Source organism: Acomys minous (genome assembly GCF_964271855.1).
Source record: "Acomys minous genome assembly, chromosome: 11".
Classification (NCBI taxonomy): domain Eukaryota; kingdom Metazoa; phylum Chordata; class Mammalia; order Rodentia; family Muridae; genus Acomys; species Acomys minous.
This window is the reverse complement of record NC_140492.1, coordinates 67,857,211-67,884,092: the sequence shown is the minus strand read 5'-3', so window position 1 is coordinate 67,884,092 and position 26,882 is coordinate 67,857,211. Positions and strand designations below refer to the sequence as shown.

Sequence of the window (26,882 nt, the reverse complement as noted above, 5' to 3'; positions counted from 1 at the left end):
AGAAAGAAAAAAGAAAGGGGGGTGGAGAGATGGCTCAGCAGTTAAGAACACTGTCTGCAACCATCTTTACCCTATAATCCCCTCTTCTGGCCTGCAGGTAGACGTGTAGATAGAGCACTCATACATAAAATAAATAAATAAACTATTTAACAGAAAGAAGAAAGGAAACATAGAATTCAAAAGGTGGTTGGTTGCTTTGGCCTTGGGGGTGAGCAGTAAGAGATTGGAGAAGGACAAATGAGTAAAAAGTTCTTTTTACCATTAAAAAGTGGGGACGGGGCTGGAGAGATGGCCCAGTAGTTAAGAGGACAGACTGCTCTTCCTGAGGGCCCAGGTTCAATTCCCAGCACCCACATCGATTCCCAGTACCCACATGGCAGCTCACAACTGCCTGTTAATTCTAGGATCTGATACTCTAATGCAAGCGTTCATGCAGGCAAAACACCAAGCACATAAAAACTTTCAAAATTAATTCATTAAAAAAAAAAAAAAAGGGACAGCCGGGCGTGGTGGCGCACGCCTTTAATCCCAGCACTCGGGAGGCAGAGGCAGGCGGATCACTGTGAGTTCGAGGCCAGCCTGGTCTACAAAGCGAGTCCAGGACAGTCAAGGCTACACAGAGAAACCCTGTCTCGAAAAACCAAAAAAAAAAAAAAAAAAAAAAAAAAAGGGACACCAGGTGTGGCGGCATACACCTGTAATCCCAGCACTCCGGGAGGTAGAGGCAAGCAGATATCTCTGAGTTTAAGGCTAGCCTGGTCTACAAAGTGAGTCCGGGACAGTCAAAAAGGTACACAGAGAAATCCTGTCTTGGTGGGGAGCGGTTGGAGACTTAAAAAAAAAAAAAAAAAAAAAGGAGGACTCACCGTTTAAACCTTTCAAATGCATTTGACTTACGCACTGCTCACATGAAGTATCTTTGTTTTAAAGATACATGGATTGTGGTGGTGAATACCTACAATCCTGGCACTCAGGATGATGAGTCAGGATGGTCACTAGTTCAGGGATGCATAGGGAGATCAAATTCAGGTCATCAGGCTTGGCAGCAAGTCCCTTTACCCACTGAGCCCTCTTGTAGGCCCACAGATGCTTAGAAGTAACTTATTGTGAAAAACATGACAACGGATGCTGCGGTCTAAATGGCTTTGGGAAACATTGTCTCACACAAGCGGAATCTGTCCTCTTAATTTGCTCCGGCAACTGAGTAATACACAGAGGTAGGCAGTGGTAGCTGTTCTTCTCCAGCGCGGCTCTTTTCCGATAAATTACAGATTAAGAAAGCAGCAGGTAATGGGCTGTGAGATTGTTTTTTGGTTTTGTTTTGTTTTTCCAGACAAGGTTTCACTGGGTACCCTTGGCTATTTTGGACTTGCTTTGTAGACCAGGCTGGCCTTGAACTCAGTGATCTGCCTGCCTCTGCCTCCTGAGCGCTGGGATTAAAGGCGTGTGCCACCAGGCCCAGCTGGGCTGTGAGCTTATTACATTTTCAAGTAGCTCTTAAAATTACATACAATTTTGTGAATCGATTGATTACACAAACACTTTTTTTTTTTTTTTTTGGTTTTTCGAGACAGGGTTTCTCTGTGTAGCCCTGGCTGTCCTGGAACTCACTCTGTAGACCAGTCTATCCTCAAACTCGAGAGATCCATCTGCCTCTGCCTCCCAAGTGCTGGGATTAAAAGTGTGTGCCACCACCATTTTTACTTTTTGTTTTTTATTTTTATTTTTTAATTTTTATTTTTTGGTTTTTTGAGACAGGGTTTCTCTGTGTAACCTTGGCTGTCCTGGCCTTGAACTCACAGCAATCCACCTGCCTCTGCCTCTTGAGTGCTGGGATTAAAGGTGTGTACCACCACGCCGGCACTGTTTGTTTGTTTGTTTTTAAGATTTTTTTATGTACACAATGTTCAGCCCGCATGTATGCCTATAGGCCAGATCACATTATAGATGGTTATGAGCTACCATGTGGTTGTTGGGAATTGAACTCAGGACCTCTGGAAGAACAGATAATGCTCTTGACCTCTGAGCTATCTCTCCAGCCCTCATCACTCAGCTTATTTTTCTAAAATCATCTGTAGTATAAGTGGTCTTAAAAATTCCAAGACTGCTAAAGAGCATTTATAGCTAACTTTGAGAAGGTTCATTTTAGACGCTGAGTCCCTTCCCTTAAACTGAAAAGAGGAAACATCTCAACAGATTTGCAAAACCTTAAATATATATGCTTTATTTTTGCTCACATGGTACTTGATGCCATTTACGTGGTGAGAACAGAATAAGTACACTTATTGGAAAAACAGTACAGGATGACAGATACTTTGATCTTACCTTTTTTTTTTTAATTTTTAAATCATCATTACTATCATTATTTTTTGGTATTTTCGAGACTGGTTTTCACTTTGTAGGTGTCTGCCCTGGTACTATGTAGACCAGGCTGGCTTCAAAACTCAGGGACAGAGATCCAGCTGCCTCTAGGAGTGCTGAGATGATGATGATGATGATGATGATGATGATGATTTTGGTTTCTCGAGACAGGGTTTCCCTGTGTAGCCCTGGCTGTCCTGGACTCACTTTGTAGACCAGACTGGTCTGCCTCCTGAATGCTGGGATTACTGCACCACCGTGCCTGGTTAAAGATACTTTTTAAATACAAAACTTCTTCCATAACTGCAGTTTATAGGCTAGCCCTTAAATATTTCCTCTTAAGAGACTTAGAAAAATCCTTCAGGGCACCTAATGGCCGTACTAATTCGATGGGCAAGTGTGTTGTCCTATTTCACCATCAGTGAAACAGTAAAGTTACATGGTCAGTCCATTTTGTCACACACACACACTCACACACTCACACTCACACTGTCTGTCTCTCTGTCTTTCTCTCTCTGCCTCCCTCTCTCCCTCCCTTCCTAGAGGCAAGGACTCTTGCTGGTCTGGACCTTCTAAGACTCAGCCAGACCCACTGGCCTCTTCTTCCCAGGGGCTGGTGTTAAAGGTCTGTGCCACTACACCGGGCCTCTGTTTTGTCATCTTGATTTTGTAACCGTTTCTGTCACAATAACTTTCAAATAAGTAAACTTTGTTTTGTTTTTCCTTAATAAGGATGGTATCTGAGGCTGGCACAATGGATCAGCGCTGGCCTTTGGGCCTGCTAACCTGAGTTCCATCCCCAGAATCAACTTGTGGGATCCACGTGATAGGAGAAGAACCAAAGCCCAAGGCTTGCCCTCTGACCTCCACAGGCACCGGAAGTGCGCGCTCAATAAACGAACAGAAAGTAATAATAAAAAAAAGGATGTTTCTTAGAGCCAAATATTTTCTGTAAATCATCTTTTGGTGTTAGTGTTCTGAACTAGTGAGAAAAAATTTTGAGTGTTCATGATGCTATCTTGATCAGAGATGAGAGTTATGTTTTAAAATTCAGTGATTAAATATCTTCACATTTTTTAACAAGGGCCTGAGTTGAATGACTAGAAATCTCTGGGCTCAAACAGCCATGCAAGTTTATTATGGGCAATAAGAACTGTATTGCTATTAATTTCAGTAAGCAGCATTAAGCGATTAAAATAGTGGTTTTTGTTTTGTTTTACAAAAAGAGGCAATCAGACCTTGAAGTGCTAAGGGCCGAATCTGCCAGAAGCATCCATTTACATTTCTGTGTTACGAAGAATGACCGGTCCTTAGCAAAAGTCGGTAACGATTGTATCAATCATTTCCCACACCTGTTAGGTTAAAATTATTACCAGATCTAAAGACGACCAGAAAGACAAGAAAATCAAATCGCCACTCCAAGGACATCAGTTAAAGATACCACACGTTTTTACTCCTCGTCTTAAAAAAAAAAAAAAAAACCGTAAAAGCGAAAACCGGATTTCCTAGGATGTGCTGGGTGCCGACATTTTCCGCGGCAGGGGGATTCACGCGTTCCAGACCTGAATGGATATTTAAATGGCCGGGAGAGACGCCAGGTGGTCCTTTCCCGTCACGTTAAAAACAGCAGCAGAACGGGCGGCGTGAGCCGATTCCGCTCGGGCGCGCCACGCGGCGGGGCCGGCCCCGGGGCACACTGACGTGCAGGTAGCCCCGGCGCTGCGTCCTGGAGACGCCGCCCGCCAGCGAACAGCGCCCCTCATCGGCTTCCGCCCTGGGCGCCCCCGGCTCCGCCGGCCTCTGCGGCACGGCCGCGGAAACCCCGTAGGAACAGGGCGGTCGAGGAGCGCGGCGCGCGGACGCGCTGCTGCAGTATTCTTCCGCCGGAGGCAAAGAGTCCCAGTCCCACACGGAGATCCCCGCGGATCTCCGGGGAACGCTGTGACACCAACTAATAATGAAATGTGGGTTTTGTCATCGGCTCCCTTAGGATTTCACCTGCAGTAACGAACTCTAGGAGCACAGTTTCGCGGCGTCCCGATAGGGTTAGGGAAAAAAAAAAATTCCTCCGCGGAAAACGGGATCCGGCCGCGAGCCTATAAAAAACGGGCGGCGCCGTCCGGCTGTCTTTTCAGTCGGGCGCTGAGTGGGTTTTCGGATCATGTCTGGTAGCTCCGCGGATTACAACAGGTACAGTGCTCCCGGGGCGGCCCGTGACCCGCAGTGAAGGTCACTAGGACCCGCGGTCGGGGTGGGTGGCTTGGCGGCCCCAGTATAGCTATGCGGGCTTCTCCCATAGGGCACACACACAAAGCCCTCTTGTGTCCTTCGAGAAGCTTCCGTGATAGTAGGACTCCAGGTGGTGGGGATACTGGAGCGGTAAGAGAACGGAGGGCTAAGGATGCCTGCCCTTCCCTGAGGAGACATTGTGACATCCTGGCCGCTGCCCCTCCCCATGCGGGACATGGCAAGCAGTGCCGTGGCGCAGTCTGATTAGGGCAGGGGGGGGGGGAACCGGGCCCCGAAGCCTTATTTGCGGCCGGCGGCGCGAGCTGGGGTTCTTAGGGTTCTGTCGAGGTGTGGGAGATAGGGACGGTCGCACCAGACCGTAAACGGGGCGACGGGACCGTTGGCATGGTCCTGCCTGGGCCTTTCGGCGTCAATCACGCCGCCTTGCGCAGAGTTAGGGGCGGAGCTCGGCGCGCGGAGCACTCGCGAGAGCTTCGCTTTCCGACTGGGAGGGCCTGGTCTTAAACCACTAAGTAAGAGGGGGGTAGGTTCTTCTACACGTGTTTAAATCTCAGTTATTGGGGAGAGCGAATGGTGCTTAGCAGGTGTGCCAGTTTCTTGGCATTTTTAAGCAGAACACACGTGCTCGGAGGGTAAGGAGGCGCGGGATGGCGAGGGCCAGCGTTTTAGGGTCTGCTAGTGACTTGGAAGAAGGGCGTGTCGTCTTAACTGCAGTGTTATTGCCAGCAGAGAACATGGCGGCCCAGAGGGAATGGACCCCGATGGTGTCATCGAGGTAAGAAAAATGGGTTTGGACGTTAAAAGTTAAACGGTTTGGGAAGGTAAGTATTTTCCCTCCTCGCTCACCATTTTTACTATTAACTTTCACAGAGCAACTGGAATGAAATTGTTGATAACTTTGATGATATGAATTTAAAGGAGTCTCTTCTTCGCGGCATCTATGCTTACGGTTTTGAGAAGCCTTCCGCTATTCAGCAGAGAGCTATTATTCCTTGTATTAAAGGTAAAGAAAGCTCACTGCCATTTAGAAGGAGTTTTCTGCATGTATGAGGGCAGGTAACCTTTGGGGAAGTACTACCACCTGTTTGTATTCCTTAAAGTGACATGATGGCAATCATCTTTCGGGACTGACCTGAAATGAGGAGAGTACTCTTGCTGATCACTTACTTGGGCATAACTTAATGTTCCAACTGGAATACATGGTGTATGTAGTAGCAGTGACAATTTGATGTGGGATCAGTAAATATGTATCCTACTTTTTTTAGGGTATGATGTGATTGCTCAAGCTCAGTCAGGTACTGGCAAGACAGCCACATTTGCTATTTCCATCCTGCAACAGTTGGAGATTGAGTTCAAGGAGACCCAAGCACTAGTATTGGCCCCCACCAGAGAACTGGCTCAACAGGTATTGATAGTGTAGTTCAAAAAACTGCTTGCGTGTTGCATAGGTTTCAGGTTTCACAACTGTGAAGAAGTTAAACTGTATAAGTTGTCCTAGTCTATCACAGGCCCAATTTAATTAATTGTCTGTGCATGGAGGGAGTTTTTGGTGAGAGCTAAGCAGGAAATGGGTATTTTAAGTATGGCTTGCAGAGCTTTTGAGAACCCGTAGGTTTCCCAAAGGGTGGATTAGTTCTATACCCATTTTAGAACTTGGAATGCAGTTGTGCAACATGAAAACTGCAGTGACATGTTAAACATTTGACTGTCTCAGTAGTTTGTGGTGCAACTGTTGCATGCCATGTTTTCAGAGCACAGTATTGGCTTTGATGTAACTTGATAAAACTTGCAGCTTTATTCTGTTAAGATCATAAGGCTTAATGCCTTGTGGGGAAAAAACTACCAAAATTTGCCCTTACGAGAATTTCATTCTGTATCATACACAGTGAAGAATACAGAGATTTTGTTTACTCTCGTTCCTAGTTGGTGTTTGAAAAGACAGAAGAGAGCAATAAGTTTAAGAGTGAATTTTAGCTTGAATTCTGTATGTTTTTTGTTATGCATGCACAAAAGCTAAGGCATACAGGATAGTGCAATTATGCCTTAGAGCTTAGTCTTTGACTTTTACAATGTGATAACTTGAGGTTTTTGGCTTTTAGATCCAAAAGGTAATTTTGGCTCTTGGAGATTATATGGGAGCAACTTGTCATGCCTGCATTGGAGGAACAAATGTTCGAAATGAAATGCAGAAGTTGCAGGCTGAAGCCCCTCATATTGTTGTTGGTACACCAGGGAGAGTATTTGATATGCTGAACAGAAGATACCTTTGTAAGTACTGCCTTTAAAAGGTCCTGTTTTATTATACTCAAATGGTTACAAGAACTTTGAGATGTGGTATGACTTTGCTTTAACAGCTCCAAAATGGATCAAAATGTTCGTTTTGGATGAAGCAGATGAAATGTTAAGCCGAGGGTTTAAGGATCAAATCTATGAGATTTTCCAAAAATTAAACACGAGCATTCAGGTAAGGTTCATTTCTACTCAATCTGGGTGTGGTTTCAGCAGGTACAGTTACAATATAACTGAAGTGTTCTATTGTCGTTCCCCCTGCTGAAAGCATTTGATACATTACTATCTCTGCCTAGCTCTACCATAGTAAGGCAGAGACGCTTGGTTTCAAACATTTTTGTTCCTGTAGTATTAGCTGAAAGTTTACAAAATACATAATGTAAAAACAAGCATTTCTTTTAAAGGTTGTGTTGCTTTCTGCCACAATGCCAACTGATGTGTTAGAAGTGACCAAGAAATTCATGAGAGATCCAATTCGAATTCTGGTGAAGAAGGAAGAATTGACCCTTGAAGGAATCAAACAATTTTACATAAATGTTGAGCGAGAGGTAATAAGTCTATCCTTGTTAAATAGTTGTTTTTCACCTTCTTGTATAAGCACTGTGCTAAAATTGCAGAAACTAGGATTATATCTTGGTTTTTGTAATAATGCTAGCAGAGTACACACAAGAAGAAGAGTAACTGCACTGGATCTTGAAGACTGGGGTGGACCTCTTTCTTAATGTCCAGTGTCCTTTGTCATAAGATTTGGTGCAATACATCTTGAGACTAGTGATTCTAAACCTACAGGTCATGACCGACCTCTTGTGGACAAGTCAGATAGGACTCTTAAACAGCAAAATCATGAAGTAGCAATAAAAATAGTTGGGGTGAGGGAATCACCAAAACATGAGGAAATTGTATTAGAGGCTTGCAGTTACCAGAAAGGTGAGGGCCACTTTAGGACTGTTTTTTAAAGATGGAAATTTTATGTGACTTTGTTTAATCTACTTTAGGAGTGGAAGTTGGACACTCTTTGTGACTTGTATGAGACTTTGACTATCACACAAGCAGTTATTTTTCTCAATACAAGGCGCAAGGTGGATTGGCTCACTGAGAAAATGCATGCCAGGGACTTCACAGTTTCTGCTCTGGTAAGAGTTGGATTTAGTATTGCTAATTATATCCATTAAGCAGGATTTAACTACAAGATGGCTGTTCAGTGCTGTGTTGTCGTTCCCCCTGCTCAAAACAATTGTTTCTTAACTATACCTGTCTGCTCTACACCTGTAGCAGCCAGGGACGCTTGGTCTCATACATGATAGGAATTAATTGTATGCCTGAATAGAGATTTTTAAGTTAAGGGTTGTTGTATTTGCAGCATGGTGACATGGACCAGAAGGAAAGAGATGTTATCATGAGGGAATTCAGATCAGGGTCAAGCCGTGTTCTGATCACTACTGACTTGTTGGTAAGTCCGCTTGCTTGCTTCTCCCAGCCCCCCTCACAAATACCAAAAGCTAAATTTGTGGGAAAGGTTTTAAAATAACCTTAACCAACTCAGGCTATTTGGCAGAATGAGTATGACCACACTCCACAGTGAGCTGTACCACTTAGTATAGTTCATTACTATCTTGTGGCCTACATTGATTGAGGGATGCCCAGTTCTTTGAATCAGTAGATTTAACAGTCATATTTATATTTCAGGCTCGTGGGATTGATGTGCAACAAGTGTCCTTGGTTATAAACTATGACCTGCCTACCAATCGTGAAAACTATATTCACAGGTGAGAAGAAAGCATCTCCAATATTTACATTGGAGAATTAAAACTTTTTTTTCCCTACGGTGTTTTGCATCCAAGGTAATAGCAAATGAGGGAATAGTTTGCAGTAAAAGTATAGTAACTTACTAAGGTCTAATTGTATTTGGGAACACTGGTCAGAACAAAGTGGGAAAACGTGTAATGTTGCTAAGGTGGTGTGTATATACATGCAGATTAGGTTGCTTTAGTTCTTTGGTCTTTATGTTTGAGCCTTACTCTTAGTGATTTTCTTGTGGCCCTGTGCTTTTTTTCTTGGTGATTGATTCTATATAGTTGGGATTTTCTTGTTGTTGCTGGTAGCATTTTTTGAGTGATTCCCTGGTTTAGTTATAGTGGCTTTTATCCCTAAATAAATTGAATTGTACTTTGTTATATGATGTAAAAAAAGACTTTTTAAAAAATACAGGAGTCGATAGCGGCAGTTGATGACGAGATGGCACTCAGAAACGGCGTTGACGTAATTTAGGACGTGGAATCATAAGCGAAACAGCACTCACTGTTTGAATAAAGAGCGAGTCGGTATTTATATTTGATTTTCTTTTGTCATGATTATTTGATATTTTAAGTTGTTCCAGCCCAAGGCAATTCTGTATGTTAGTATTACTGATAGGGAGGATTAGATGGTTTGTATTGTCTGGTACTTTGTAGGAAGGCAGAGAGCTGTTTTGGAGGTGACACGTTTGAATAATTTGAGCATAACGTGTGAAAAGCTGAGCAAAAAGCAGTGATAAGTTTGGGTTACCATACCAAATACCTGTTTTCCCACTGGAAAAGTAAGTTTTAGAAAATAGTTAACCTTGCAGCATTTGTTTTTACAGTTCCAGAAGTGCGTCGAAATGGATTTTATAACTGTTTGCTTTTATCCCTGGTGTTTACATTTGTCCCAGGCTGACAACTGCTCCTGGCTGGCCCACTTTGGTATGGGCTTTAATTTCACCCCAAACACAGTACTGTCATCTGCTTTATTATAATGCTCAAGGCGCCTATCTCATTTTGCAGCCAGACAAGCCTTGAAATCTTTTGGCACTAACTGCAAAGGAAGATGTTTTTCCCACCTGGATATTGGTTTTAGCAGCTAGTGCTCCACTTAGAAGCACTATTACCCTGATAAGTAAGCAGCAGCTGATGGTTAACAAGTGGATCGTCATATTCAGTAGCTTTAAATATTACTAAAGCAACATCCTGACTGTGGTTTCTTTTTCTTACACAGAATTGGCAGAGGGGGTCGATTTGGGAGGAAAGGTGTGGCTATAAACTTTGTTACTGAAGAAGACAAGAGGATTCTTCGTGACATTGAGACTTTCTACAATACTACAGTGGAGGAAATGCCCATGAATGTGGCTGACCTTATCTAATTCCTGGGATGAGATAGTTTTGGATGCAGTGCTCGCTGTTGCTGAATAGGCGATCACAACGTGCATTGTGCTTCTTTGAGAATATTTGAATCTTGTCTCAATGCTCATAACGGATCACAAATACAGATTCTGATAGCAAAGCGACTTTAGTCCTGAGCTCTTGTGAGGAAAGGCATTGGCTTTATCCTCTTAGAGTTAGACTGTTGGGGGTGGGTATAAAAAGATGGGGTCTGTAAAATCTTTTTTTCTTAGAAATTCATTTACTAGTTATGTAGAAATGGTTGTATTAGATGTTCTCTATCATTTAATAATATACTTGTGGACTAAAAGATATAAGTGCTGTATAAAATCAGCCAATTATGTTAAACTAGCATATCTGCCTTTATTGTGTTTGCCTGATTAGAAAGGCCTTTAAAGTGATTTTTTTAGGAAATATTTGAATGCATTTTGTTGGTATTTATTCAATAAAGTATTTAATTAGTGCCAAGTGTGAACTGGACCCTGTTGCTAAGCCTCAGCAAGCAATCATCCTAGGTAGGGTTAAATCCCCAGTAAAATTGCCATATTGCACATGTCTTAATGAAGTTTGAATGTTAAATAAAATTGTATATTCACTTTATAATTTGGTCATTTATTTGTTATACAAAAAAGTTGTAATTAGACAGTAGTGTCTTCAACAATTCTGAGTTAGCTGCTGCATCACTGTTGCACAAAGGCTCATCAACTGCAGGTGTTCATCTGCACCATCTGCTAAGCACTTATCCACTTCCTACAAAGGAAAATAAAGTTAGGATTTGGGCTAGAAGGCATCCACCCACCATTAAGGATGACTTTGTGCAATACTTACAGCAAGCTTTTCTGTAATCACAGACTTTTGTTTATCAGAGAGATTTTCATTTTCTACAACCACATCATGAAGCTGATTAACAAGCTGAGTAGCTGCATGTCCTTCGTTTATTAAGTCCTGCAACAAATATACCCATGTTAAATGCTGCCTGTATTTGTCCCCCCTCCCCCAAGACAGCCCTGGATTCACTTTGTAGATAGTCCCTGCCTCCTGAGTGCTGGGATGTGCCACATGGATCTGCTAAACTATCACATAGTTAACCTACCTGTGTCCCACACTCAGTTAAGGGTGGGATCTCAAGTGACTGTCCATCCATTTGGGTTTACAACCACTGCTGGGTTCATGAGTGCAGTGATTGTAGTGCCCATTAGAGTTGACTTGTTTTGGTTGGCTGGTCTGGACCTCAAGATCCCCAGCACTGCCAAGTGCTAGGACTGCCCAGCCAGTAGCATTTTCTGTAAATTTCATTACCTTTACCACAGCTTCTAGTTTGTCAAAAGAGCCACTGTGACATGCGGTGAATATCCCATCAATGGTTGTAGCTGGTATTACCTGAGAAAAGTATTAACATCAGAACAAGGTCTCTAGCTTGAAGAGACTTGAATGGCCAGAAGGGTTAACAAGTAACTAGTATACTTAACCCCAGCAATGTCTGTGATCACATCTTCCATGACTTCCTTTCCACCTGTTAGTCGAGTAGCACTTTGCAGAAATGTAATGGCTTTCCGTAAATCTCCTTCTGATACTTTAACAAGATAAGCTATTTCCTGAAGAGAGAATAAGGCTGTCCAGATGGCTTTCTGGGTAAAGGTGCTTGCCACACAAACCTGACAACTGGGTTAAATACCCAGAACCCAGTGTAAGGAGTAAACCTTTGACCTACATGAGCAGAACAAAACCCTAGGTGTGGGTATAGCTGGGTTCATAAAGATAAAGTATCTGTCTAAAATGGACATTTTGCTTCTGAAAGGAATCAAAATAGAATGGAGCACTTATACATAGGGGGCTGGAGAGATGGCACTGGTTAAGAACATCTGTTCTGGAGAGAACCCGAGTTCAAGTCCTAGCACCTGTATCAGGCCAGCTTACAGCTGTTTGTAACTCCAGCTCCAGGGATACCCCTAACCGTAGGCACATGCACATATAAATTAAAAACTTTTCTTGGCCAGATGTGGCACACGCTTTTAATCCCAGCACTTGGGAGGCAGAGGCAGGTGGATCACTGTGAGTTCTAGGCCAGCCTGGTCTACAAAGTGAGTTCAGGACACCCAAAGCTACATAGAAACCTTGTCTCAAAACAATTTTCCCCCCTAAGTCAGGGTTTCTCTGTGTAGCCTTGGCTGTCCTGGACTCCCTTTGTAGACCAGGTTGACCTCGAACACATAGAGATCTGCCTGCCTCTGTTTCCCAGAGTGCTGGATTACAGGCATGTGTCATTGTGCCCAGCTGCAATAAAAATATTTTTTAAAAAGCAAATTATATTAAACTATTATGGGTAAGGAAATACATTTTACACTTTAGGAGACTAAAAACGTCCTATCTAGACACTGATTTTATTGGATCTCTGTGAGTTCGAGGCCAGTCTGGACTACAGAGCAAGTTCCAGGACAGCCAGAGCTGTTACACAGAAACCCTGTCTCAACCACTCCCCCAAAAAAGGATTAGTATTGTAAAATAATTATAGCCAGAATTAGTAATCACCTCGTTGCCAATTTTGACATTTTCCTTCTGAGCAATATCCAGTAATCGCTTCTGTTGAATCTTATCTGACAGCGGCTTGAAGCGGAATTTTGAACATCTAGAAGTGAGGGGTTCAATTATTCTGAAAAAGATTGAAAACAGCTATGATGGTGCATTTCTTTTTGTTGTTGTTGTTGCTGTTTTTGTTTTGTTTTTGATTTTGTTTTTTAAGACAGGGTTTCTCTGTGTTGCCCTGGCTGTCCTAGACTCACTTTGTAGACCAGGCTGGCCTCGAACTCACAGCGATCTGCTTGCCTTTGCCTCCCCAGTGCTGGCATTAAAGGCATGCGCCACCACACCCCGCCATGATGGTGTATTTCAAAGTAGCATAGAAAGAGGACTTTGGAGTTCTAATTACAAAGCCAAGGTGAGAGACAGTGACTCTGACCCGATTACTATACATAAATGTGTATACAGACATGTCACCTGGTGCCCCATAAATACGTAACATTATTATGTGTCAAATTCAAATAGTCTGCTTAGCATGTGTCTTAGGGGGTCTACATACCGACTGACATAGTTACAGATGAGGCAGAATCTGGTTGTTTTTGACTCTTTTTCCATGGTACGTCTTAAAGCTGCCTGAGCAGCGGAGGTCATCGAATCAGCTTCATCCAGAATTACAATCTTAAAAGGAGGACATGGCTTCCCACTAAGTCAGAAACAAAGCAATTGAACATTGATCAGTATCTTTAATGAGATACAATACACAGCTCACCTAGTTATAGTGCACAGTAGTATCTTTCAGTATGTGGTAGTACATACCCTATAAACTCTTGGTCATATAGAACTATAGTTTACTTTGGAATTCTACTTCTGGTTTGTGTTTAATGTGTATAGGTAGGTGCACCCATGCCACAGCACTCATGTGGACATAATAGAGGTAGTCCTCTCTTTCCAACATTACATGGGTTCTGGAGAAGGAACTAAGGTTGTCAGGCTTGCATGGCAAATACTTCTCCCTCTGAGTCATCTCTAAATCTATATTGTTTAATTAATAAAATTATACAGTGAGAAATTTAACAACCATAACATTACTATTCTTGTGTTTTAGGGTGAGGAAGAGAAAGGGGAGTAACTGTAACACTTTCATACTGCACCAGTTCAGAGTGGAGAAACACCTTGACAAACAGATGATTTATATCCTAGACAGATCAGAATGACATTGTTTCTATAAGTTACTCAGAGAATAGTGTGCAATTTAAAACACATGCTTCTGAAATTCTCCAGTAGTAATTTTCAAACCAGATACCCATACTTAAGTAACTGAAGATAGGGGTATGGAGGAACCTACAATATTTTAGAACTATAAAGCCATCACCAAGTCTAAATTTAGATTCTTCACCTCAAAAAGCAGCTGTTTCCCAGGAGTCCCTTCAAGGCAACCAGCTCCAGTCCCTAATTTACTTCCTGTCTCCTAAGCACTGCCTATTCTGGAACCACAGTCTATAGATGGGTTCCATCACTTAGTGTATTTTCCAGGCTAATCCACATAGCAGCGGGTGCCAATACTTAGTCGTTTTCTATTACCAAGTACGCAGATGGGTATGTCATATTTTATTCACCCACTAACCAGCTCCGTATGTTTTGGTGTACTGACTACTAGGAATAATTATCAATGTTGCATACACATTTTAGGTAATCAAATTTTCATCTTTTATGCATGAATGCTAGGGTTGCAGTTGTTGAGTGATGTGGGAATCCTTCATCTTTAAAAAAAATGTGTGTGTACACAGCATTCCTGTGAGGTCAGAGGATAACCTTTTCTTTCCACCCTATGGAACTGGAGTCATGTTGCAGGTCTGTGAGGCTGGCTTCCTTCACTGTTGGCCACCTTAATTAAGCCCAATTTTGCTTACTCTCTGAGGAACTGACAAACTGTCTTCCAAGATTCTACTATTGTATATTCCAGCCATAAATATATGTGAGGTTTACAGTGTTTCTCCTTAACAAGTGTTTTCTGTCTTAAAAAAAATTTTTCAAGCCGGGGGTGGTGGCGCATACCTTTAATCCCAGCACTCGAGAGGCAGAGGCAGGCGGATCGCTGTGAGTTCGAGGCCAGCCTGGTCTACAAATCGAGTCCAGGACAGCCAAGGCTATACAGAGAAACCCTGTCTCAAAAAACCAAAAAAAAAAAAAATTTCAGCCATGGTAGTGGTTGAGAAATGGCTATGATCTTTGCCCTTTTTGTAGTTTTTTTTTTTTTTTTTTTGGTTTTTCGATACAGGGTTTCTCTGTGTAGCCTTGGCTGTCCTGGACTCACTTTGTAGACCAGGCTGGCCTCGAACGCACAGCGATCCGCCTGCCTCTGCCTCCCAAGTGCTGGGATTAAAGGCGTGCGCCACCACGCCCGGCTGTAGTTGTATTTTTATTGAGTTTTTGTTTTTTGGTTTTTCGAGATAGAGTTTCTCTGTGTAATAGTCCTGGCTATCCTGGAACTCTCTTTGTAGATGAGTCTGGCCTTGAACTCAGAGACCTGCTTGCCTCTACTGCCTGAGTGCTGGGATTAAAGGCATGTGTCACCACGGCTGGCTCTAGAAGTCCTTTTCTAAACATACATAACTTGTAAACATTTATTCCAATTTGTGGGTTCTTATTTTCTGTATGTATATTGATTTTGCATTGGTTTTATTCCCTATAGCATTTTTCTTTAAAGAAACTTAATTTTGTTTTTGGCCTCTACTGTTCATCTAGTCAGTCTATCCAGGATCATTTTATGATACTCAGGAAGCTACCAGAAGCATACAGAATGCCCCTCAGTCTTCATGCTGCCAGGTCGTTACTGATACATAATGCTACTGCATGGGGCCCTGGCTGACACCAGTGGAACAACAGGAGGGAGGGGTCATGTCCCCTACCCACCCCAGAGAGCAGAACCAGCTGCAGAACCAACACCGTGTGCAGGGGAGAACCAGACCTTGCAGGGCCTGGCTGCACCAAGAGCAGGGAACCTAAATTGCTGCCCTTCCACTTCCCACTCTCCCAACTAACTTTAGACGTAAGCACTCTCCACGCCAGCATTTTGTCTTAGTCTAGTTAGTGTGCGTTGTTATAACACAGGATCCGAGACTGGTAATTTAGAGAAATGAAATTTTATTTCGCAGAGTTCTAGACATTAGGAAGCCCAAGATTGTGAAATTTTATTTGTTGAGGACTTTCTGACCAAACATGGCCAGACTGAGCAAGCGTGGTAAGCAGGGTTTGTAATCTTATAAGGACAGCAGGAGGAGTTACCCGCATAACTTCTAGTCACGTTATCTCACCAAGTACCCACCCTCTAAGCACCATTCCCACATAAACTTGGAAATTAAGTTTCCAACACTTGATTGGAGGCCAAATTCAAATCACAGCCTACATTTAAGCAAATACAATGAACTATACTTTAGAGAGGGTAAGACAAGTTACTTACTCTGAGCGACTTCCTGACACAGTTAACTGGGCGAAGTTCTTCACTTTCTCCCGGACTACTTGTATTCCACGTTCATCAGATGCATTTAACTCAAGAACTCTTAGCCGAAAGAGTTCGGGCCTATGTCAAAATGAAAAGCACCATGAACCACCATACAGCAGATGTACCCTGGGTGACAATGCTGGCTTACTTTTGTTTGTTTTTGGTTTTTTGACACAGGGTTTTTCTGTGTAGACATGGCTGTCCTGGACTTGCTTTGTAGACCAGGCTAGCCTCAAACTCACAGAGCTCCGCCTGCTGGGATTACAGGAGTTTGTGACCAACACCGGGCTGGCGTGGATGCTGTTTTAACCCAGGACTGTAGAACCCACCTAGTGAGCAAGAGAGAGGCAGACCCACACATGTTCTGTCTTTACAGAGCTATGCATTTAACATTCTGGCTAAAAACCTAGGAACCAGGTACCTTTAGTCCCAGCACTTGGGAGGCAAAAGCAAGCAGATTTGGGAATCTCTGTGAGTTCAAGGCCAGTCTGGTCTACATAGAGGGTTCCAGGACAGCCAGAGCTACCCGGAGAAACACTGTTGTGACAAAAAAGTCCCAAATAAATTGGGCTGGAGAGATGGCTCAGAGGTTAAGAGCCCTGGCTGTTCTTCCAATGGACCTGAGTTCAGTTCCCAGCAACCACATGGTGGCTCACAATCATCTATAATGTGATCTGGTGCCCTCTTCTGGTGTGCAGGTGTACATGCAAGCAGAGCACTGTATACATAATAAATCTTAAAAATAAATGTTAAAAAATTTACATTAATTTCTCATTTTTGTATAATACATATTTTCTCTTAAAACCATACTAACATATTCCTTAGGTAATTTACTTATTCTTCAATTATTAGACATTTATTGAGTTTTTTTTTCTTTTTTTCCCCCCAAAGACAGGAGTTCTCTGTGTAGCCTTGGATGTCCTGGACTCGATTTTGTAGACTAGGCTGGCCTCAAACTCAGAGATCTACCTGCTCACTTATCAAGTTTTAAATGTTATAATTTAGCACATTTTGATTTATTCCCATAGAATAGCTTGCTTTTAGGAAAATTACTGGAGTAAACTATGAATAGCAGCCGGATGTGGTGGCGCATGCTTGTAATCTCAGAACTCTGGAAGAGAGAGGCAGATAGATCTTTTTGAGTTCCAGGCCAGCCTGGTCTACACAGAGAAACCCTGTCTTGAAAAACCAAAAACAGAGCCTAGTGCAGTGGTGCATGCCTGTAAACCCAGCACTCAGGGAGGCACAGGCCTCCCTGTTCAAGGCCAACCTAATCTAGGACAGAACAGCCAAGGCTATACAAAGAAGCGCTATCTCAATTTCCCCTCCCCCAAAGAAAAACCAAGAACCAAGCTAAACCAAACCAAAACAAGCAAGTAACCACCCCCCTCCAAAAAAACAACCATGAATGGGTAGGTTGTACAGGGCAAAGGATCAGACGCAAGCTTTGCACATGCTACGTGAATGCACAACCTTCACTGAGATATACCAACCCTAACTAGGAACTTTAAAAAAAATTTAAAAAGGTAGATTCTCATACCCAGGCTAGATTAGAACTCTCTATGCAGCCCAAAGTGGCTTAAACTTGCAATTCTCTTGTTTCCACTTTTTAGTGAAGGATTTACAAGTATGAAAAACCAAACTGGCCTTAAATGTGAGATTATTTTGCTGGGATTATAGGAGTGTTCCATCACTTGCCCACGTGTGTCTGTGTCTGTACCTGTGCCCACAGAGGTCAGAGGGTGTTTTAGATCCCCTAGAGCTGATGTGAGCTACCTGATGTGGGTGCTGGGACCTGAACTCTAGTCCTTTGATAAAGCTGAGCTATCTCTCAAGCCAATGGTTTAGTTTATTCTTTATTTTTCCTTATTAGTATAAAATCCTAAATATTCTACAGGTCTAAACGTTTAGGGAGTTCAGTGCATGCACATTTTTAAAATCACATTTCAACTATGTATGGTGTTCACAATTAAAGTAAGTTCTTTAAAAATATTACGCTGCTGGGCATGGTGGCGCACGCCTTTAATCCCAGCACTCGAGAGGTAGAGGTAGGCAGATCGCTGTGAGTTCAAGGCCAGCCTGGTCTACAAAGTGAGTCCAGGACAGCCAAGGCTACACAAAGAGACCTTTTCTCAAAAAAACAAAACAAAACAAAAATATTACTGCTGCAAGGCATGGTGGCATGCCTATAATCCCAGCATTCAGGGAGGCAGAGGCAGGCGATCCCTATGAATTTGAGGCCAGCCTGGTCTACAAAGAGAGTCCAGGACAGCCAAGGCTATACGGATAAACTCTGCCTTGAAAACAAAACAAAACCAACAAAAAAGCAAATTAAACGAATATTACTGCTGGGTTAGTGGTGCCATACACCTTTAATCTCAACACTTGGGAGTAGAGATAGTCAAATCTCTGTGAGTTCAAGGCCAGCCTGGTCTACAGAGTGACTTCTAGGACAGCCAGGGTTACAGAGAAACCCTGTCTCAGAAACAAACAAACAAACAAACAAACAAGAGTATTACAAATATTCTTTATTCCCCCCCTAACATTCTTTTCGAAACTGTTGTCATGTAGCCCAAGTCGGCCTTAACCTGACTGTTACCACGAACAGTCTTTAAAATAGTGTAAGAAGATATATAAACGACCCATTCCAAAATATGCTGCTGAATTCTGTTACAACTACACCACTAAAGTTGGGTCAGCTTGAATCTTTGAGTTGGTGTATAAGAGCTCTGAGAAACTAAGATTGCTCTTGCATACAAAGCATCAGGCTTGGAATCATTTTTCCTTATACTTTTCCCCTTTCAAAAGTCTTTTGTTTGTTCGTTTGCTTTTTTGAGGCAGGGTTCTCGTGTAGTGCTGGCTGTCTTGGAACTCGTTTTGTAGACCAGGGTGTCCTCGAACTTACAGAGATCCAACTGCCTCTGACCCTCCGAGTGCTGGGATTACAGGTGTGTGCCACCATGCCCGGACCTTTGTAAATTCTTTTTTTTTTTCTTTTTTGGTTTTTCAAGACAGGGTTTTACTGTGTAGCCTTGGCTGTCCTGGAGTCGCTTTGTAGACCAGGCTGGCCTCGAACTCACAGCGATCCGCCTGCCTCTGCCTCCTGAGCGCTGGGATTAAAGGTGTGCGCCACCACCGCCTGGCTGTAGTAAATTCTTAAAAGAAAATACTATATACAGGACTTGTACAATTCAAGCACTAGAACAGCTAGTTCTACGTTTTTTTATTTTTGGAAGATTTATTTATTATGAAGTGTTTTTGCCAGTATGTACTCCTGCAGGCTAGAAGAGGGCACCAGATCTCATTATAGATGGTTGCCAGCCACCATGTGATTGCTGGGAACTGAACTCAGGACCTTTGGAAGAGCAGCCAGTGCTCTTAACTTCTGAGCCGTGTCTCCAGACCCAAAATAGGGTTTCTAATGTACCTAAAATTACACTTCAACTACTACTCACTGTGCTCATGCTCAGGGGATCTGAGGACAAGGAAGTGGTCTGGCCACTAACAGCAGGGCCTACGAGGTACATGACAAGTGCCACATAAAGACACATGTGCATCATTCTGAGGATATGACTTGGTCTTCTGGGCCGCAAAAGTATAATTAAAAAAGTTGTCCACAACAGAACCATGGGATTTAAAACAAGGAAAAACATACTGCAATAAAGTGAACCCCAGAGAAAGAGGGGAACATTTTGGTGTTGTCATTAAAAAAAAAAAAAAAAGGTCCCAGTAGATTCCTTTATTGAATGATTAGTCATCAGGGAATAGCACTAAGTGAAAAGAATTAGGAGGCGTGGCCTTGTTGGGAGAAGTCTGTCACTGGGCTGGGCTTGCAGGTTTCAAAAGCCCATGCCAGACCTAGGCACTCTCTCTCTCTCTCTCTCGCTCTCGCTCTCTGCCTATGGATCAATATGTAGCTCAGTCACTTTTCCAACATCATGTCTGCCTGCATCCAGCCATGCTCCCCACCACAGTGGTAATAGACTAAACTTCTGAAACCGTAAGCAAGCTCCAATTAAATGCTTTCTTTTATAATTACTGCGCTGGCCATGGTGCCTGAGACGCCATCTAACTTCAACTTACCCGAAGAGTTCTCTAGCCGCTGCCAGAATGGTGGACGTCTTGCCCGTCCCAGGCGGCCCATAGAATAAGAGATTAGGAAGCTGCAGAAATTGAAATTTAATTTTTACAGATTAAATGTTGTCACAAAATAGATGAAACTGACAATATGCAACTGTCTGTGGAATGGTGCAATGACTTTCCTAATTGAGAGTACATATGTCTAACAATGTTTTAAGAAAAGTGGTATCACAGTATTTAAAGTCTTAAATGTGCCTTGAAATGGTTATGTAATTGTAGATGACCCTCAACTCCTGAACCTCCTGTCTGCACTTAGAATTTCAGGCTTCTGTACTCTGCTAATGCATTAGTTCTAATTCAGGTAGAAAGACCTTGTCACAAAAAGGCAAAGAAAGAAGTAGGAAAAAAGTCAGTAACGATGTTACACTAATCCACAACTGCCTACGTGGGTGGGTATGACATTTACAACTTTGTTTTTGATGGTACAAAACCCTCAATTCATATGCCACTGGATAAAACTCAAGGCATGAGTATAAGGTATGAAACAAAAATCCTGTGTTGATTTGGGGATGGGGAGTGTCTCACCTCAAATATACGTGAGTTTTAAATGTTTCCCCAAGGCCCATATGCTAAGGCCATCATCAACCTGTGGTACTGATGAGCAATGAAACTTCTGAACTATAAGTCAAAACACTTTTTCTTTTAAAGTTGTTTGTATCAGACATTTTGTCAAAAAGATGCCAAGTTGCTTAACTGAGCAAATATTCCATAAATTTGGGGGGGGAAAAAAAACCATACACAACCCAAATTCCAAAACACCTTTGGTTCCTATCATTCTGGAAAAGCAATACTCCTCAAGCTGAACTGTCATGTCAGAAATGAATAATGGCAGCCAGGGTCAGGAAACAGAATTTAAGGACAAAGCAAAAACTACTTCCTTTTTTTCCCCCCTAAGCTCTTAAGGCATGGGGACACTTCTTCACACACAATTTAAAACTGCTTACTCAAAATAAATAAATAAATAAATAATTAAAAAAAAAAAAAAAACTGCTTACTCTGCTAGGTATCCTGGCACACGCACACAATCCTGTCACTTAGAAGGTAGAAACAGGAGGATCTGAAATACGAGCTTATCCTTAGCTATGCTAGGAACTCAAGGCTAGCTTAGGGTACATAAAACCTAGCCTCAAAAAACTCAACCAAACCAACCTGCAATTCTTGAAATGGGTTTGTCTAAATTATTATTGTCTAATAATTTAAAACACAAGTTTATCCTACATATAGCAGGAAATGTAGTGCTCTAAGATATAAATGCTCTACTTTTTCATAAAGCTAGGTTAAAGAAAAATGTGTGCCCACACATACATGTTTCAGACAGGGCCTCACAGTGGCTGGCCTGAAATTTACTATGTGGAGCAGATTGGCCTCTGCCTCCAAAGTGTTGGGAATTAAAGACACATGCCACCACACCCAGCCAACTATATATATTTTAAAATCCAACTTGGTTTTTTTTTTTGTTTTGTTTTTAATGGTTTTTTTGAGACAGGGTTTCTCTGTGTAGCCTTGGTTGTCCTGGACTCACTTTGTAGACCAGGCTGGCCTCGAACTCACAGCGATCCACCTGCCTCTGCCTCCCAAGTGCTGGGATTAAAGGCGTGCGCCACCACGCCCAGCTCCAACTTGTTTTTTTAACACACATCTGTAATTAATCGTAACATGCTTATACCTACTTGGTTTACTTGTTTAGTCTCTTTCCTCTCATAAACCACAAGCTCATGGAGGAAGGGTCTTAGCAATCTTGGTGAGTGACCTTTATTTAATACTACATAATAATGCCACACAGAAGATGGTCTGGCAAACTAATTATGGCTTTATAAATACCATCAAAGACGTACTGCATGTATTTAATATGGACAAAGGTTAAAAGAAAAGGTGAATAGATATTTTAATTTCCCAATGCCGTCAAACACCATCCACTTACGTCGGCTCCTTCTAAAGACTTTTTCAGCACTGCAACCACCTCTTCCTGGAAAGCGACTTCATCCACACACTTTGGACGGCTGGAGGGTAGAGGGAAGGGAGGTTATGGAGCTACTGTGGGAGCCACAGAACACCCATGTGTTCCTTTTACCCAAATGCCAAGGGTAGCTCTCACACAGTAGCTACAAAACTGTGGGCAGAAACAAATATGTACACTGGGGTGAAATTACTATTGCCTTCTACCTGTAGTGCAGAACAACCTTAGAATTAAGGTGAACTGGATGTGGAGGCTTACCTCCTAAATCCCAGTAAGGGGGAAGCAGAGGTAAGCAGAGCTCTGAGTTTCGAGGCCAACTTGGTCTATACAGTGTATTCCAGGCCACTCAAGGCTACAGTCAGACCTTGTCACAAAAACAAACAAAATGAAATAATGTGTGAGCCACCACATCCTGCCATTAATTAGTAATTTTAAGAGAAACTATGACAAAGTTGTCCTTCCAAAACCTATGATTAAGGTTTCTACTAAGTAACTTACTAAAATATTTTTCTTTTAAGAAAGATTTATGGGGGCTACAGAGATGGTTCAATGGTTAAGAATATCTGCTGCTTTTCCAGAGGACCTGGGTTCAATTCCTAGCACCCACATGGCGGCTCACAATCATCTACAACTCTAGTCTTATGGTACCTGATGCTCTTTTTGGGGCCTCTAAGGACACGAGGTATACACATGGGTAGCAGGTATATATGCAGACCAAACACTAATACATATGAAATAAAATAAAAATAATTCAAAAAAAAATTTCCCCCCCCTGAGACAGGGTCTCTCTGTGTAGCCTTGGCTGTCCTGGACTCACTTTGTAGACCAGGCTGGCCTCGAACTCACAGTGACCGCCTGCCTCTGCCTCCCGAGTGCTGGGATTAAAGGGGTGTGCCACCACACCCGGCTAATTCAAAAATTTTTATTTGGTGTGTGTCTGTGTATGTGTGTGTAAAAGAGGGGGGCATACTGTCGTATTTCAGGGAGAGAGGGAGAGAGAGAGAGAAGGGGGGGAAGGAGGGGGAGGGACATAATGTGGTATTTCAGGGACTAAACTCATGTTGTCAGATTTACACAGCAAGTGTTTTTACCCACTGAGCCCTTTCACTGGTCCCCAAATTCTTTGGTCCACTCTTTTGTAATTCATCAGGTTAAGTTGGGTGGTGGTGATGCACGCCTTTAATTCCAGCACTTGGGAGGCAGAGGCAGGTGGATTGCTGTCAGTTTGAGGCTGGCCTAGTCTACAAAGTGAGTCCAGGACAGCCAAGGTTATACAGAGAAACCCTGTCTCGAAAAACCAAAAAAAAAAGAAAGAAAAAAAATCAGGTTAATGTTGGGCAAGAATGATTCTGTGTGCTATAAAAGTCAGAATCTCATCTAGGATTAGATAGAAAACAATGAAAGTATCCAAGGGAGTATGGCAGATACATGGTGATGTGAAGCCTTCTGCAGAGAAGCAGCCTGAGCACCAAGCAAAGCTTATAGCCAGAGCTGTCTGATTAGAGAAGCTGAGAATCTAGATTCCTCATTCTCCACATACATTTTAATTTAAAAAAAAAAAAATCTAGTTTTGGGGTTGTTGAGATGGCTCAGCAGGCAAAGGTATTTATTGCCAAGTTTGATACCTGGAATACACAGGGTAGCTGAGAATACCCGGCCAAGCTGTCCTGACCAGTACATGCCAGTCAAGGCATGCTTGCTGTGGCATGCATCCTCTCCCCTCAACGATAAAGTCTAAGCATGTGTGTGTGTGTGTGTGTGTGTGTGTGTGTGTGTGTGTGTAGGGGGGGAATAGAACTATGGAAAAAAAAAATAGAACTGCGGCTGGAGTATAGGCAGCCAGAACAGCCCATACAGTGGTAGAGTGTTTGCCTAGCATGTAAAATGGCCAGTTCATTAGTAACAAGTAAATTGGGGGCTGGAGAAATGGCTCAGAGATTAAGAGTGCTGTCTGCTCTTCCAAAGGTCCTGTATTCAACTCCTAGCAACCACATGGTGTCTCATGACCATCTGTCATGAGATCTGTGCCTTCCTGTGGTGGGCAGAATAATATATAAATAATTTTTTTAAACAAAGTAAATTACATCTCAGCCTTCAAAGCCTCTTGATCTAAATCTGAACAACGGGGCCTGGATAGCTATGTCAGATTTAGTGAGACACATCTGTAATACTAATATCCTCCGGTGGGAGTGGAGGGGCAGGAGACTGCCTGGGAGCTCAAGAGCCAGCTCGCACAGCAAGAGAAATAAAGAGAGCCTGGGTCAGCAAGGTGGGAGGTGAGAACCAAATGCCCAAAGCTGTCCTTGGAGCTTCCCACGGAGGCCGTGGCGGACACGCACCCTTCCTCCCCAGGGTGCACAATACGTTAAAAACAAAACCTAGCTTGTTATAAGCACTGGCTTTGGGGGGGGGGGGGGACAGACGGGGGTGGGGATGATGTAGACGTAACACTCGCCTAATTTTCCTGATAAAACTAAAACAGCAAAAGAACGCGTGGGCCCTGTTTGGCCTTGTAAATAACCTGAAAACCCCTTGGTAACCGCAGAGGCTACATCTAGCTAAGGGCTAGGAACGTTTCTAGTGTCACTCGGCTGGTGACAGTTGAGTAGAACTTCATTTCCTTACGCCAATCCCACCAATTTTCACTATTAACAATAAAGGAGAGGGTGCGAATCTGGACTTCACTGGAACCCCTGCTTGCAGCCAGCTCACAGAAGTGTTGCTTTCTTCATTTCTGTGTCTAAGACCCTAAAGCTGTACAATTTATAAAAAAAAAAAAAAATTAGCTTGTCTATAAAATAAGAGAACTAAATTCAGCTACTATCAGTCCAAAGACCCAAGACTTATAACTGGGTGATTTCCCCCTGCCATACATAGCATCTAAATACAGCAAACTCCCTTACATTAGGGGAAAAAAAAAAGCGAACAGGACTGATCAGAGAGGTAACTCATTAGTTATTTCAACAAAAGGTCAAGCAGTTCTTACTATTTTTCTACCCAGGGAACTGGTTTGGCTTTCTTGGTTTCTCCAGTGCTTCCTGCAGCAGCAGGTATCCCCCGGTCCTTGGTCAGCTGTGCCTTAGTACTGACAGATGCGCCTTTCAGAAAGGCCTGCATGGTTTCTCCTCCTAGTGTGAGACAAAAGAAAAAGAAACCGTTATGAGGACGGTCCCCTTGAGTGACACCTCAGCTTGTGCAAAAGCACTCAGTGGTTAACTGAATAAGGTGCATCACTTCCTGGTTTAGGATGCTTTGAAAGCACAGCACTCGGGGTCAATAGGGTCATAAGAGAGGCTAAAGTCCTTACAGAGCTTATATCTACATATAGGTAAGGAATTCTGGGACGAATATAAACAGTCACCAAGCACTAAACTGTATGAAAGCCTCTACTCTCCCACTTCAGCAAGCCTCTGTACTCTTCCTGGGCCTTAAGCTCCGCGGCGTTACTGACAAGGCCGATGCTGGTCTTCAGAGACTTGGGGGCGGGGAGGGAAAAGTGGGACCTTGAAATAAGGATAGTACTATCTATTGCGATAAATTCAAAATGAGAAAATGTCAAGATTTATACAAAAGCTAACTACACTATATAAGCACATTTTCTAGATTGTTTTCAGGGGCGTCACATTAATCCATCTCCCCGCTATCACCGGGTTCTCTGATAACTCTTAGCATCAATGACAATGCTATTTTGTTTGTTTGCTTGCTTGCTTTTCTCTTTCCCTACTGCTATTCAGTTGGTGCTTAGACGTGTCTGGCTTCACAACCTTTGGCATACGCGCTACCAGATGAAATGTGGAGACCGGGCTAACGCCGATTCCGTGAGGCAAACGAATTAAATAAACGACTGCAAGCATGTAGCTCTGAGCTTGCACACAGGTCTATGCTCGAGAAAACACACTACGCGGCGACCGTCCAGCAAAAGGCCAGTTTCTTTACACCTCATCATCGGGTTGCCTCCTCCCGCCGCGGGCTGCCGACGGCCGTGTCGCCCGAGCCACGGCTCGCAGTGACCACCGCCAAGCGGAGGCCACAGCCCGGTCCCCGCCAGCCCTCACCCAGGCTGAGAACACCCAGAGCCGACACTCACAGTCGCCGCCGTCCCCGGGGGTGCCGCGCTTCCCGCCACAAGACGGCGGCGAAAAGCATGGCGGGAGCGCGCCACATGTCAACGTCACTTCCGGCGCGCGGGTCAAGGGGAGGCGCTCCTTCTTGACTTAGGGTGAAGTACTGCTCCCGCTACGGGGTTCCACGGAGGTAATCCTGTGCAGACTCGGCGGCCAGACCCCAGCTCGCTAGTCACTGCAGAATGCGGGGCGGGGGTGACGCGACCGCTGGCGTGGCCTGCCCTGCGGCGAAGGGCTCGAAAGACCTGGCCTGGCGCGGGCCCGCGCTGGGAGGTGGCGTTAGTTAAGCAAGCGGCTTCTTGGGTTTGCTGCCACCGTCGCCCCAAAGGTCGGAGCCAGAATTCTCACTCGACCTTTCTCCGGAAGAGGACACCCCGCGGAGTACTGGCCCCCATCCTCTATGGGCACAGGGCAGAGTGGTTTTAGAAATATGGCATCTAAAGCCGGCGGTTAAAAGCCTTTTGTGCTTTTTTTTTTTTTTTTTTTGGAAGTTGCGGGTTTGATTCCTAGTCTCATTTTCTCTCTCTGTCATTCAGTCATTCTCTCTCTCTCCCTCTCCTCACCCC

The 26,882-nt window shown here is 43.4% G+C and overlaps 2 protein-coding genes across 8 annotated transcripts; one reads left to right on the top strand and one right to left on the bottom strand.

Annotated features, from left to right (window-relative positions):
- The first annotated feature begins 4,400 nt into the window (after positions 1 to 4,400).
- On the top strand, positions 4,401 to 10,679 carry EIF4A2 (eukaryotic translation initiation factor 4A2). 6 transcript variants are annotated; one of them, XR_014783272.1, is made up of 12 exons: positions 4,405 to 4,551; positions 5,338 to 5,386; positions 5,482 to 5,614; positions 5,877 to 6,016; positions 6,711 to 6,879; positions 6,966 to 7,075; positions 7,305 to 7,448; positions 7,896 to 8,033; positions 8,261 to 8,350; positions 8,587 to 8,666; positions 9,109 to 9,217; positions 9,913 to 10,054. XR_014783272.1 is itself a non-coding variant. In XM_084801904.1 (11 exons), the coding sequence occupies exons 1-11, from the start codon at positions 4,523 to 4,525 to the stop codon at positions 10,055 to 10,057; spliced, it is 1,224 nt and encodes a 407-aa protein (XP_084658030.1). In that variant the 5' UTR covers positions 4,401 to 4,522; the 3' UTR covers positions 10,058 to 10,679. The 6 variants fall into 6 exon arrangements, 4 of the variants coding, with proteins under 4 accessions (XP_084658030.1, XP_084658029.1, XP_084658031.1 ...); XR_014783273.1 differs by having other exon boundaries at positions 9,109 to 9,221; positions 9,913 to 10,053; XM_084801904.1 differs by lacking the exon at positions 9,109 to 9,217 and having other exon boundaries at positions 4,401 to 4,551; positions 5,341 to 5,386; positions 9,913 to 10,679.
- Positions 10,673 to 26,643, bottom strand: RFC4 (replication factor C subunit 4). 2 transcript variants are annotated; one of them, XM_084801908.1, is made up of 11 exons: positions 26,280 to 26,643; positions 25,179 to 25,320; positions 22,157 to 22,235; positions 20,179 to 20,258; positions 16,054 to 16,173; positions 13,153 to 13,296; positions 12,606 to 12,726; positions 11,546 to 11,671; positions 11,376 to 11,456; positions 10,905 to 11,021; positions 10,673 to 10,826 (listed from the first exon to the last, which is right to left on the bottom strand). In XM_084801908.1, the coding sequence occupies exons 2-11, from the start codon at positions 25,307 to 25,309 to the stop codon at positions 10,731 to 10,733; spliced, it is 1,095 nt and encodes a 364-aa protein (XP_084658034.1). In that variant the 5' UTR covers positions 25,310 to 25,320; positions 26,280 to 26,643; the 3' UTR covers positions 10,673 to 10,730. The 2 variants fall into 2 exon arrangements, with proteins under 2 accessions (XP_084658034.1, XP_084658035.1); XM_084801909.1 differs by lacking the exon at positions 26,280 to 26,643 and adding an exon at positions 26,131 to 26,257.
- Positions 26,644 to 26,882: the final 239 nt, after the last annotated feature.